This window comes from Salmo salar, chromosome ssa16, assembly GCF_905237065.1.
Source record: "Salmo salar chromosome ssa16, Ssal_v3.1, whole genome shotgun sequence".
NCBI classification, from domain to species: Eukaryota; Metazoa; Chordata; class Actinopteri; order Salmoniformes; family Salmonidae; genus Salmo; species Salmo salar.
In genome coordinates, this window is record NC_059457.1 from 37518103 (window position 1) to 37532187 (window position 14085).

At 43.9% G+C, this 14085-nt stretch overlaps 1 protein-coding gene across 2 annotated transcripts in view; it reads right to left on the reverse strand.

The window, feature by feature from the left end:
* The window catches only part of LOC106573613 (A disintegrin and metalloproteinase with thrombospondin motifs 20), a 154936-nt gene that overhangs the window by 50925 nt on the left and 89926 nt on the right, over positions 1-14085 (reverse strand). For both annotated transcript variants that reach the window (XR_001321382.2, XM_014148814.2), the window contains exons 12-15: positions 6486-6631; positions 5433-5614; positions 4078-4214; positions 3595-3712 (exon numbers count right to left, since the gene is read on the reverse strand). Coding sequence is in view for 1 of the 2 variants with exons in the window: in XM_014148814.2 (XP_014004289.1) it covers positions 3595-3712; positions 4078-4214; positions 5433-5614; positions 6486-6631 (583 nt within the window). In the remaining variant the exon portion in view is untranslated. The remainder of the gene's footprint in view (positions 1-3594; positions 3713-4077; positions 4215-5432; positions 5615-6485; positions 6632-14085) is intronic.

Here is a 14085-nt window from a genome sequence, read left to right on the forward strand (position 1 = left end):
TTAAAAGAGAGATATTAGAGTGAGGGGAGAGGAGAGTGTTAAAACAGAGATGGAGTGAGGGGAGAGGGTTAAAACAGAGATATTGGAGTGAGGGGAGAGGAGAGGGATAAAACAGAGATATTGGAGTGAGTGGAGAGGAGAGGGTTAAAACAGAGATATTGGAGTGAGGGGAGAGGAGAGGGTTAGAACAGAGATATTGGAGTGAGGGGAGAGGAGACGGTCAAAAAAGAGATATTGGAAAAAGGGGAGAGGACAGGGTTAGAACAGAGATATTGGTGAGGGGAGAGGATAGGGTTAGAACAGAGATATTGGAGTGGGGGGAGAGACAGAGATATTAGAATGAGGGGAGAGGAGAGGGTTAAAACAGAGATATTAGTGTGAGGGGAGAGGAGAGGGTTAGAACAGAGATATTGGAGTGAGGGGAGAGGGTTAAAACAGAGATATTGGAGTGAGGGGAGAGGAGAGGGTTAGAACAGAGATATTGGAGTGAGGGGAGAGGAGAGGGTTAGAACAGAGATCTTGGAGTGAGGGGAGAGGGTTAAAACAGAGATATTGGAGTGAGGGGAGAGGAGAGGGTTAGAACAGAGATGGAGTGAGGGGAGAGGGTTAAAACAGAGATATTGGAGTGAGGGGAGAGGAGAGCGATAAAACAGAGATATTGGAGTGAGTGGAGAGGAGAGGGTTAAAACAGAGATATTGGAGTGAGGGGAGAGGAGAGCGATAAAACAGAGATATTGGAGTGAGTGGAGAGGAGAGGGTTAAAACAGAGATATTGGAGTGAGGGGAGAGGAGAGGGTTAGAACAGAGATATTGGAGTGAGGGGAGAGGAGAGGGTCAAAACAGAGATATTGGAAAAAGGGGAGAGGACAGGGTTAGAACAGAGATATTGATGAGGGGAGAGGAGAGGGTTAGAACAGAGATATTGGAGTGGGGGGAGAGACAGAGATATTAGAATGAGGGGAGAGGAGAGGGTTAAAACAGAGATATTAGTGTTAGGGGAGAGGAGAGGGTTAGAACAGAGATATTGGAGTGAGGGGAGAGGGTTAAAACAGAGATATTGGAGTGAGGGGAGAGGAGAGGGTTAGAACAGAGATCTTGGAGTGAGGGGAGAGGAGAGGGTTAGAACAGAGATCTTGGTGTGAGGGGAGAGGGTTAAAATAGAGATATTGGAGTGAGGGGAGAGGAGAGGGTTAGAACAGAGATATTGGAGTGAGGGGTGAGGAGAGGGTTAGAACAGAGATATTGGAGTGAGGGGTGAGGAGAGGGTTAAACAGAGATATTGGAGTGAGGAGAGGGTTAAACAGAGATATTGGAGTGAGGGGAGAGGACAGGGTTAAACAGAGATATTGGAGTGAGGGGAGAGGAGAGGGTTAGAACAGAGATATTGGAGTGAGGGGTGAGGAGAGGGTTAAACAGAGATATTGGAGTGAGGGGAGAGGACAGGGTTAAACAGAGATATTGGAGTAAGGGGAGAGGAGAGGGTTAGAACAGAGATGGGTTCCAGAGTGGCGCAGCGGTCTTAAGCACTGCCTCTCACTACAGTCCCTGGTTCGATTCCAGGCTATATCACATCCGGCCATGATTGGGAGTCCCATAGGGCAGCACACAATTGGCCCAGCGTCGTCTGGGTTTGGCCGGGGTAGGCCGTCATTGTTAAATAAAGGTTACATTATAAAAATTAAAACATCGATATTGGAGTGAAGGGAGAGGAGTCAGAAGAGAAAGTGGCTGGAGAGAACTGGATTAAAGAGAGGGGAGAGAGGAGGAGAAAAATAGGCGACGAAAAGAAGGGTGAGAGGGGGAAAGAGAAGGGGGTGAGTGGAGAAGGGAGAGAGAAGTGCCTGGGCCACTCGGGGGCAGCACTAGTAAAGGTTATGTCTTGTCACAACGACCGACTGGCCAACCACACACTTTATCACTCAATCTACGTTCGGTGGTCACTATTGTTGATTGAAGTGCATTTTCTTTGTAGTCAAAAGAATAAGCCAATAACCCGTATATGTTACAGTCACTCTGGTACCACAAGAAAAGTCTGCAGCTTCCAGTCTTACAGCATCAACAACAAAAATGTTTACTTTTTGCTCTAAATTCTAAAAGATAAACAACAATTGCTTAAGAATGTCCATAAGAAAACTCCAGTGCTAAAAAACAGCAGCATAAATGTCTCTTCTGTGCTGTTAGGTTTTAAGTAGCATGTTAAATTCCCTCTCTAACCAGTGAAGACAGAATAAGCACATAAGTACAAGGAGTGGGCGAACTGTGTAAACCGTAGACCAGGTCCCCCTTAGAGAAAGCCACAGCTCATCCACAGGCCCTCGAAGCCCCCAATGCAACCGTTCACCACACACACAATCTAAACGCAACCACAGGGCGACCGCGGAATGCAAACACAGTCCTCCAGGAGAGACACCCCTGGTGCACTCTGGGAAAGCTGAGGTCTACCTTATGATGGGCAGACAGACACACAGCACTCTACCGAGGGAGAAGAAGACTAGGAGACCACTGTTCTAAATGTTTTTTTTTACTGTACATACGCTCATTTAGTTACACAGCAAAGGGTAAGCCATAGGTTACTTCAACTTTCAATGTGTCTAAGCGTTACAGCTTGGGATCTGGGTAAAGGAGCTAAAATGAATAAAACAAATCATCATTATTATAAAAACGAAGTGTGCTTTTATCAGGGTCCAGAGTCTCCTCAGCTCTGTGTGAGGTCCTCAAACCCATGAGTTAGTGGCTCTCCTCTCCTCATTTAGCTGTTTAGAGACTGTTAACTGGCTAAAGAGGGAGATGGACAGGAAGAGGAGGATGGAGAGGGAGAGGAAGGAGTCGAGGGAAAGGGAGAAAGAGAGAGGGAGAGGTGAGGGAGGGAGGGAGGGAGAAGGAGAGAGAAGAGAGAGAGAGGGGGAGAAGATGAAGATAGGGAGAGAAGGGAGAGGAGTGGACCATGCTGGACTAGGGATATTCTGGCTGGGCTGAGTTCCCATTCATGTCATCCTGGTCTAAGCTTGGTCTGGCTGCACATGCTTGGCCTGGGACTCTTCAGCAGAAACACAAGCAGAGGAATGGACAGATAGAGGATGAGAGATGAAGAGAAGCGAATTGCTAAATAAATGTTGAGTAAATATTGAGCCAAATCAACAACCATTTATGCTAATTTATTTTGTTATTTTGCAGCTCAGACTTGAAGGGGATTTGATGTAATCAGTGCTTGGCCCGAGAAGAGACATACTAATCATGAGTTCAAGGGGGTCACGCTGGGTCGGAGTTACGTTTGAGAACTTCCAGAGTTTACTGAGGTTTTCAACAGGTTTTGGAGACTTATTCAGGATATCTATTATGCAAAGCATTGTCCCAAAGCAAAAGGAAAATGTTCACTCCCTTCACTAGCATCCAAAAGTTGTGTCATAATTCTGTTGTCATTTGTGGATTGTCCAAGTGTCAATTAGTTTAGCAAGTTTAGCATAGCAAACATCTTTATGTACTTTGTATATTGCATTTCAACTGTTCATAGACAGTTGTTGTTGTAAACAGTGTGCAATACCTGCTAACGTACTTTGGAATACAGGGAAACAAGAGAAAGGCAGCCAGGCTTACCATACTCAGCATCGTTGAAGGTCCCAGCGAGGGTTTTGCAGGAGGAGTTGTCCCCTCCACACACTCCACATTTGTCATTTTTCGCCTTGGAGTTCAACACATGATCACAGCCTGCTTGCTGTTGCAACAGACAGAGACACACCAATCAGTGAAGGGGTCACACAGAGACACACCAATCAGGCAGGGGGTCACACCTTGGGCTATGTCAATCATCAGTGGTCACAATCCTGCACTAAAAATAGACGTTTATATACTCAATCCAACACCGCAAAACTAAAGCTTTCTCTGTTTCTGTGTGTGTGTGTGTGTGTTGTGTGTGTGGGTGTGCATGTGTGTGTGCATGTGTGTATACATACTCTGATACAGTATGCCACAACATTGTTAGTGATATGCTTATATAGACAGACACATCTGAGAGAACATATATCAGTTTGTAAGTTAGCTGTGTTTGATACACAGTATGACGTTAGGGAGTACAGTTACCCGACAGAGGCCTTGAACACAGATATCGTAGGTGTCTGGGCCACACGGCGTGCCGTCGATGACGCGATCCTTCAGCTGATAGTAGGCCATCGTCCCGGCAACCCGACAGAAGAGCTTGCACCGATCCTTCATTAGAACTACAGAGGAAAAACAGACCCATTGGAAGATGACTGTATGGTGAGATATACATCAGTGGAGGCTGCTGAGGGGAGGATGGCTCATAATAATGGCTGGAACGGAGTAAATGGAATGGTATTAAACACATGGAAACCAGGTGTTTGATGTATTTCATACCATTCCACCTATTCCACTCCAGCCATTACCACGAGCCCGTCCTCCCCAATTAAGGTGCCACCAACCTCCTGGGATATATATATACTGACAAAACTATGGATGAATCATTTTACATGTCATGATATAATGAAATGTCAAATAACAACAAAAACAATAATAATGGCAACAACAACAACAATCTACAGTTAGCAAAGGCCTCACAAAATAGGTCTACAAACAAAAAAACATGTAATTCTCTACAATAGTACAGCTGTTAACATTTTTGCAAGGGTCAGCAGTTAGCTTTGCTGAAATAACTGCATTTATATCAGTTGTTTAGAAAAATCCCCATTCTGTTTGACACCATTTTGGCCTCTGTGCTTGGTCAGTGTGCTTGTATAACATTGTATTGTGATAGCTCGCGGTTACTTCTTCCAAATCTTAAACCCTGCGCTAAAGCCCTGTCTCCTTTGCCAAATGGCAACTCGTTCAGCTGTGCAAGCCATCACTATAATTATTACAATGCGTGAGGTATAGAAGAGGGAAGCTATCCAGGAGCATATATTTTAGTACTGTATGCTTCTCAAGTGTTGATTACTCTGTACATTTTTCATGTCTGTTCCTATCATGACTATGCAGAGTATTGAGGGAAAACACACTGACAGAATTTGCCTGTACTGAGCCAAAAGCCAACAGTACAGTTAGTCTACCTACCAGGACACGATGGGGAGTGGGGTAAGGAGACAGAAGAACCAGAGCCATGTTTTACGTAATTCAAAAAAATATTGACACCTTAACCCCACCTAGCCCTCAATTAGGCATGGTGGACCTTCTGATAGTAGAAGTCCGGTTCTTTGAGCACTGTGAGGGAGCATCAAGAGGTGTCTATAGGTGTAGTATAGGGTAGGGTATAGGGTAGTAGAATGCTATAATGTAATGTTATCAACTGTTATCATAGAGGATTGGTGTTATCATGGTTTAACTGCTAGTACAGTGAGTACTCCCACTAATAATACATGGAGTTTTATATATGGTAGCGCTTTTCAAGGACTCAAAGACACTTTACAATAGAAGGTACTCACTACCACTGTACTTGGGCACCCAGCGGACGGTGGGAGGTAGACCGTTGATGTTGAAGTGCTTGCCGTCGAACTGAGAGCACTGCTCCTCACGGAAGTCTCTCCGTCCTCGGGGACACGGCTCAGTGTTGCAGGACCGGAACTTCATCCTTCGACCCACGCAGAACTTTCCTCCATTCCGGGGCCTGAAGAAACATTACGGCAAAATAACTTGATTAAAACATGACTGACATTCACAGCGGCATTGACTCTTTGATTGAAATGTGTTTTGCCAAGTATGTCCACAGGCTTTGTTTGTTATTCTTTCTTACCCAGGTATTGTATTGTTTTGACTGTTACTCAGGTGTTGCATTGTTTTGACTTTTACTCAGGTGTAGCATTGTTTTGACTTTTACTCAGGTGTAGCATTGTTTTGACTGTTACTCAGGTGTAGCATTGTTTTGACTTTTACTCAGGTGTAGCATTGTTTTGACTGTTACTCAGGTGTAGCATTGTTTTGACTGTTACCCAGGTGTTGTATTGTTTTGACTGTTACTCAGGTGTAGCATTGTTTTGACTGTTACCCAGGTGTTGTATTGTTTTGACTGTTACTCAGGTGTAGCATTGTTTTGACTGTTACTCAGGTGTAGCATTGTTTTGACTGTTACCCAGGTGTTGCATTGTTTTGACTGTTACTCAGGTGTAGCATTGTTTTGACTGTTATTCAGGTGTAGCATTGTTTTGACTGTTACTCAGGTGTAGCATTGTTTTGACTGTTACTCAGGTGTAGCATTGTTTTGACTGTTACCCAGGTGTAGCATTGTTTTGACTGTTACTCAAGTGTAGCATTGTTTTGACTGTTACTCCTGGTTTGTTTTGACTAATCAGAGCCCTTACTCAAGGTGTGTGTTATTGCTTTGACTGGCTACTCCTGGTGTGTTTTGACTTAATTTGGCTTAGTTAGACTAAGACTTGATCTAACTCAGGTTTGTAGCTGTCTCCTGATATGTTTTGGCTGATTAGTTAGGTTTGTTGAAGTCTCCTGGTGTTTTGCACTAGTCAGAATCAGAGTTTTACTCAGGGTTGTTGCAGTCTCTGGAGGTACTCCTGGTGCCTCCTCCACAGGTCCTGGAACAGACACTGTAGTGCCCCCAGGGGCCCCAGTCCCCATGGAACGGCCGCAGGTCCAGCTCCTTGTTCACACACTTCCCATGTCTGCAGTGCTGCACAGAGAGACAGTTTAAGTGGTAATATTTCCAATGTATTCTAACGTATTCACGATGGAAAATAAAACTGAAACTTGAATTTCAAACTTGAAAACACATACACACACGGGGGATCCTCTTAAAGAGTGTGACATCATCCCTCATCACAATCCCAACCAACACACCCCAGTTCAAGACTGTCAACTCAGCTCCGGTTGGTGGAGTTCACGATTTAGCGCAAGCAGCGATCACAGCTGGGAGTTTTGTCCCTCCTTCCCTAATCCTCTTTTTAAATGTAAGACTATCTCCTAAAAGTAAATGAGAGGATGCTAATCCTGCTATTATTTACCCCCGAGGAATGCTTCCAAGTTCCCCATGCAGCTGTAGGGATAGGGTCTGTTGGGCCCCAGCCCCGGACCAACGACTAGCCTACTGCATGGGGAGAGATGAAGGAAGTGGAGGAGATAATGGGATGACAGTGCCAGTTAGAGGAACCAGAGCCAATACATCTTCAAATGCGTTTGGCTGTTTCCTCTCAATGAGCTAAGCTAGGTCCTCTCCTGTTGAATTCCTGCTCTGCTGGTGTCACATGCCCCCCTCTTGTGTGGACAGCCAGCTATTCCTCCAAACTATGTAAGTGGGCACTCCAAATGGCACCCTATTCCCTATAGTTCCCATATGGCTCTGGTCAATAGTAGTGCACTATGTAGGGGATAGGGTGTCATTTAAGATGCAGACTGAGCCTGTGATGACTAGGGCATTCTTTCATCGGCAGAGCTGGATCTCGATAGTGACCCTATGGACCAATCTCAGAGGAAAGAGCTGCTTAATGAAAAGCATAGGGGAGGAAGAAACAGTCATCGGGTTTATCACACTACATTGCCATATATATGTTATCCATTCACGCTGATTCATAATCTTTTTCAGATGAGCTAAGTGTGCATGAAGACAGTGTGGTATGAACGGAAGACACTCTGCATGTTACTGCCTAGGTATAGGACTTACCAACCCCTGCCAAGAAGTGGTAGACCTAACAATGCTTTCATAAAGCAAGCATGGCAGCCTATTTAGTTCTGTCTGTGTAACCAAATCTCTGCCTCCATGGAGAAGATAGCAGGAGGGTCCTTTTCAGAGAAAGAATGCGGGACAAGACGACGTCTGTCTGGGTGCACAGCAGCAGGCAGGCAGCCCGTCGTCCGGGCACACAGACACGAGAAGCGGTGGCACGGTGGTGATAAAAGAAACCCTAGAGTTGTGATAACAGGATAACACAGCTCATTACTGGCTTGAAATCAGCAGAGCTTTGCCTTTCTCCCCATTCAGACAGAAACCATGTGACCAAACTGCAGCACACTGGGCACACTCAGTAAGGAGGCTGTTACGCTGCTTTTATTGTACATACATTTACATTTTAGTCATTTAGCAGACGCTCTTATCCAGAGCGACTTACAAATTGGTGCATTCACCTTATAATATCCAGTGGAACAACCACTTTACAATAGTGCATCTAAATCTTTTAAGGGGGGGGGTTAGAAGGATTACTTTATCCTATCCCAGGTATTCCTTGAAGAGGTGGGGTTTCAGGTGTCTCCGGAAGGTGGTGATTGACTCCGCTGTCCTGGCATCGTGAGGGAGCTTGTTCCACCATTGGGGCGCCAGAGCAGCGAACAGTTTTGACTGGGCTGAGCGGGAACTGTGCTTCCTCAGAGGTAGGGAGGCGAGCAGGCCAGAGGTGGATGAACGGAGTGCCCTTGTTTGGGTGTAGGGCCTGATCAGAGCCTGAAGGTACGGAGGTGCCGTTCCCCTCACAGCTCCGTAGGCAAGCACCATGGTCTTGTAGCGGATGCGAGCTTCGACTGGAAGCCAGTGGAGAGAGCGGAGGAGCGGGGTGACGTGAGAGAACTTGGGAAGGTTGAACACCAGACGGGCTGCGGCGTTCTGGATGAGTTGTAGGGGTTTAATGGCACAGGCAGGGAGCCCAGCCAACAGCGAGTTGCAATAATCCAGACGGGAGATGACAAGTGCCTGGATTAGGACCTGCGCCGCTTCCTGTGTGAGGCAGGGTCGTACTCTGCGAATGTTGTAGAGCATGAACCTACAGGATCGGGTCACCGCCTTGATGTTGGTGGAGAACGACAGGGTGTTGTCCAGGGTCACGCCAAGGCTCTTAGCACTCTGGGAGGAGGACACAAGGGAGTTGTCAACCGTGATGGCGAGATCATGGAACGGGCAGTCCTTCCCCGGGAGGAAGAGCAGCTTAACTATCTTCAGTGGTATGTAATATGTATGGATGCAGTTCCATCTGCATGTTCAGCCGTCACGCAGAAGACCAAGTCTTTGCAATCTCCATTTTCCACTCAATGGCAGTGGTATTTTTTTAGGATCTCCATTACCTGTTCCTGGGTTCCACACAAAACATGAAACATGACATAATACAGAACATTAATAGACAAGAACAGCTCAAAGACAGAACTACATACATTTAAAATGTCACACACAGCCTACACATCAGCACAAAATATCTACGTCAAATAGGGGAGAGGCGTTGTGCCGTGAGGTGTTGCTTTATCTGTTTTTTTAAACCACGTTTGCTGTTCACCTGAGAAATCGTACGTTTTCTTGAATTTCTTGAATTGTTCTGGATTTGGGGACTGTGAAAAGACCCCTGGTGGCATGTCTGGTGGAGTAATTGTGTGTCAGAGTTGTGTGTAAGTTGACTATGCAAACAATTTGGAATTGTTATAAAAAGAAGAAGTAATGCAGTCAGTTTATCCTCTACTTTTAGCCAAGAGAGACTGGCATGCAAAGTATTGATATTAGCCCCCTGATTACCGTGAAGAGCAAGACGTGCTGCTCTGTTCTGGTCCAGCTGCAGTTTTTCTAGGTCTTTCTTTGCAGCACTTGACAATATGACTGGGCAATAATCAAGATAAGATAAAACTAGAGCCTGCAGGACTTTGTGTAGTGTGGTGTCAAAAACAGAGCATCTCTTTATAACGGACAGACCTCTGCCCATATTTACAACCATTGAATCAATATGTTTTGACCATGACAGTTTACAATCCAAGGTAACACCAAGTAACTTAGTCTCCTCAACTTGCTCAACAGCCACATTATTCATTATGAGATTCCACTGAGGTCTAGAACTTAGGGAATGATTGTACAAAATACAATGCTCTTAGTTTTAGAGGACCAGTTTATTACTTGCCACCCATTCTAAAACTGACTGCAACTCTTTGTTTAGGGTTGCTGTGATTTCACTAGCTGTGGTTGCAGACGCGTATAGGGTTGAATGATCAGCATATATAGACACACAGGCTTTGTTTAATGCCAGTGGCAGATCATTAGTACAAATAGAAAAGAGTAGAGGGCCAAGAGAGCTGCCCTGCAGTACACCACACTTCACATGTTTAACATTAGAGAAGCTTCCATTAAAGAAAACCCTATGTGTTCTATTAGATAGAGAGCTCTGAATCCACAATATGGCAGAGGTTGAAAAGCCATAACATGTATGTTTTTTCAACAACAGGTTATGGTCAATAATATCAAAGGCTGCACTGAAATCTAACAGTACAGCTCCCACAACCTTATTATTATCAATGTCTTTCAACCAATCATCAGTAATTTGTGTCAGTGCAGTACACGTTGAGTGCCCTTCTCTATAAGCATGCTGAAAGTCTGTTGTTAATTTGTTTACAAAGAAATAGCATTGTATCTGGTCAAACACAACTTTTTTCAAAAGTTTGCTAAGAGTCGGCAGCAAGCTGATTACTGGTTCTAACAGCCGACCAACGGGTCTTTTACCATTCTTGGGTAGCGGAATGACTTTAGCTTCCCTCCAGGTCTGATGACAAACATTATTCTCCAGACTCAGATTAAACATATGACAAATCGGAGTGACAAAATAGTCACTACCATTCTCAGTAGCTTTCCATCTAAATTGTCAATACAAGGTGGTATTGACAACACTTCACCCACACCAACTTTCTAGAATTCAAACTGAAATTGCTTTTCTTTCATAATTAGGTATTTTATGCAATAATATGACGGCTCAGAGTTTGTTGTTGGTATTTCATGCCTAAGTTTGCCTATGTTGCCAATTAAATAGTGATTGGCAAAATCTAAAGATTTTGTGATAAATGAGCCATCTGATTCAATGAAAGAAGTTGAATTAGTCTTTTTGCCCATCATTTCATTCAAAGCATTCACAAGCTTTTTTCCATCATACTTTATGTAATTTATCTTGGTTTCATAATATGATTTCCTATTTTTGTTGTTCAGATTAGTCACATAATTTCAAAATTGACAGTAAGTTTGCAGCCAGACTTATTCACCATACCTTTTGCCTCGCCCCTCTCAACCATACAGCTTTCCTTATCAATCCACGGGGCTTTAACAGTTCTAACAGTCAGTTTCTTAATACATGCATGCTTATCAATAACTGAAATAAACAATTTCATAAATGTATCAAGTCCAGCTTCTGGATGCTCCTCATTATACATTAGACCAACAAATATGTTTGGTATCTTCAACATACACTTAGTGTACAAACCATTAGGAACGGCTTCCTAATATTGAGTTGCACCCCCTTTTGCCCTCAGAACAGCCTCAATTCACCGGGGCATGGACTCTACAAGGTGTCAAAAGCGTTCCACAGGGATGCTGGCCCATGATGACCCCAATGCTTCCCACAGTTGTGTCAAGTTGGTTGGATGTCCTTTGGATGACGGACCATTGCTAATACACACGGGAAACTGTTGAGCATGAAAAACCCAGCAACATTGCAGTTCTTAACACAAACCAGTGCGCCTGGCATCTACTACCATACCCTGTTCAAAGGCACTTAAATATTTTGTCTTGCTCATTCACCCTCTGAATGGAACACATCTCAATTGTCTCAAAGCTTAAAAATCATTATTTAACCTGTCTCCTCCCCTTCATCTACACTGATTTAACAAGTGACATCAATAAGGGATCATAGCTTCACCTGGTCTGTTTATGTCATGATAAGAGCAGGCGTTTCAAATTCCTACACTCAGTACAAAACATTGTCAGGCCCAGCCTTTAGAACTGGCTTTTCTAGAATGGCCACTATATTATGGTCAGTACATCCAATGGGTATGGATACAGCTTTAAAGCAGAGTTCTGCAGGATTGGTAAAAATGTGATCAACACACATGGATAATATAGTTCCTGTACTGTTTGTAAACACCCTGGTAGGTTGATTAATAACCTGAACCAGATTACAGGCACTGGTTACAGTGAGCATCTTCCTTTTGAGCGGACAGCTTGATGAAAACCAGTTAATATTCAGGTCACCCAGAAAACTGACCTCTCTGTTAAAGCTGCAATAGGACCAAATTCAAATAGAAATGTGAGTTATAAATCTGTCATTCTCATTGAAAGCGGTAGATCTGTTCTATGTGTGTTATTTCCATGATGCATGTCTATTACCCAGATAATGAATATTAGCACTTAGTGGCCTATAAGCACCCCCCAAAAAGGAGGCTTTAGATGAGGCAGGGGGATGTGCAATCACAAAACTTCAACAGCATTAGACATCTCTCTAAGCTTTACAGGAATATGGCTCTGAACATACTGTATACAGCAACACCTCTCCCATAGGCATTCCTGTCTCTTTTGTGAATGTTATATCCCTGTATTCCTACTGCTGTATCATCAAAATAATAAAGTGAGTCTCAGAGATGGCCAATATAATATTAGCAAGTTATTGATTTCATAAACCTTATTATAAAGGCTACATACAGTGCATTCGGAAAGTGTTCAGACCCCTTGACTTTTTCCACATTTTGTTACGTTACTACCTTATTCTAAAATGTATTACAATGTTTATTTTATTAATCTACACACAATACCCCATAATGACAAAGCAAAAACAGGTTTTAGACATTTTTGCTGATTTATAAAACATAAAAAACTGAAATATCACATTTATATAAGTATTCAGACCCTTTACTTAGTACTTTGTTGAAGCACTGTTGGCAGAGATTACAGCCTCAAGTGTTCTTGGGTTTGACGCTACAAGCTTGGCACACCTGTATTTTGGGAGTTTCTCCCATTCTTCTCTGCAGATCCTCTCAAGCTCTGTCAGGTTGGATGGGGAGCGTCGCTGCACAGCAATTTTCTGGTCTCTCCAGAGATGTTCGATCGGGTTCAAGTCCAGGCTCTGGCTGGGCCACTCAAGGCATTCAGAGACTTGTCCCAAAGCCACTCCTGCGTTGTCTTGGCTGTGTGCCACAGTCTGAGCACTCTGGAGCAGGTTTTCATCAAGGATCTCTCTGTACTTTGCTCCATTCATCTTTCCCTTGATCCTGACTAGTCTCTCAGTCACTGCTGCTGAAAAACATCCCCACGGCATGATGCTGCCACCACAATGCTTCATTGTGCAGGTTTCCTCCAGACGTGACACTTGGCATTCAGGCCAATTACTTCAATCTTGGTTTCATCAGACCAGAGAATCTTGATTATCATGGTCTGAGAGTTCTTCATGTCCCTTTTACTGAGGAGTGACTTACGTCTGGCCACTCTACCTTAAAGGCCTGATTGGTGGAGTGTTGCAGAGATGGTTGTCCTTCGGGAAGGTTCTCAAATCTCCACAGAGGAACTCTGGAGCTCTGTCAGAGTGACCAGCATTTTCTTGGTCACCTCTCTGACTGACCATAGTCCTCCCCCGACTGCTCAGTTTGGCCGGTCGGCCAGCTCTAGGAAGAGTCTTGGTGGTTGTTCCATTTAAGACTGATGGAGGCCACTGTGTTCTTGGGGACCTTCAATGTTGCAGAAATGTTTTGGTACCCTTCCCCAGATCTGTGCCTCAACACAATCCTGTCCCGGAGCTCTACGGACAGTTCCTTCGACCTCATGGCTTGGTTTTTGCTCTGACATGCACTGTCAACTGTGGGACCTTATATAGACAGGTTTGTGCCTTTCCAAATCATGTCCAATCAACTGAATTTACTACAGGTGGTCATGGATTCCAATCAAGTTGTAGAAAAAGCTCAAGGATGATCAATGGAAACAGGATGCACCTGAGCTCAATTTCGAGTCTCATAGCAAATGGTCTGAATACTTAAGTAAATTAGGTATTTCTGCTTTATTTATTTTTACATTGGCAAACATTTCTAACAACCTGTTTTCTAGATTGATGAGGATTTTTTTATTTCATATATTTTAGAATAACAAAATGTGGAAAAAGGGAACAGGTCTGAACACTTTCCGAATGCACTGTATATTAATATGGGTTATTTTTTAGCTTTGGTAGCTTATCAGAGATAGACATAATATAAAAAATAATATAAAAGCATGACAAGAACATTGTTTGGCTAATAGTCAGTCAATCAGGCACTTGTGAGTGTCAGTTGGTTTATGTGTGTAATGTGGGGCTAAAGCTACTGACCCGGAAGCTAGGCTCTCTCACTCCTCCCAGTCTGGGCGGGAGGGTGGAGGGTGGAGAA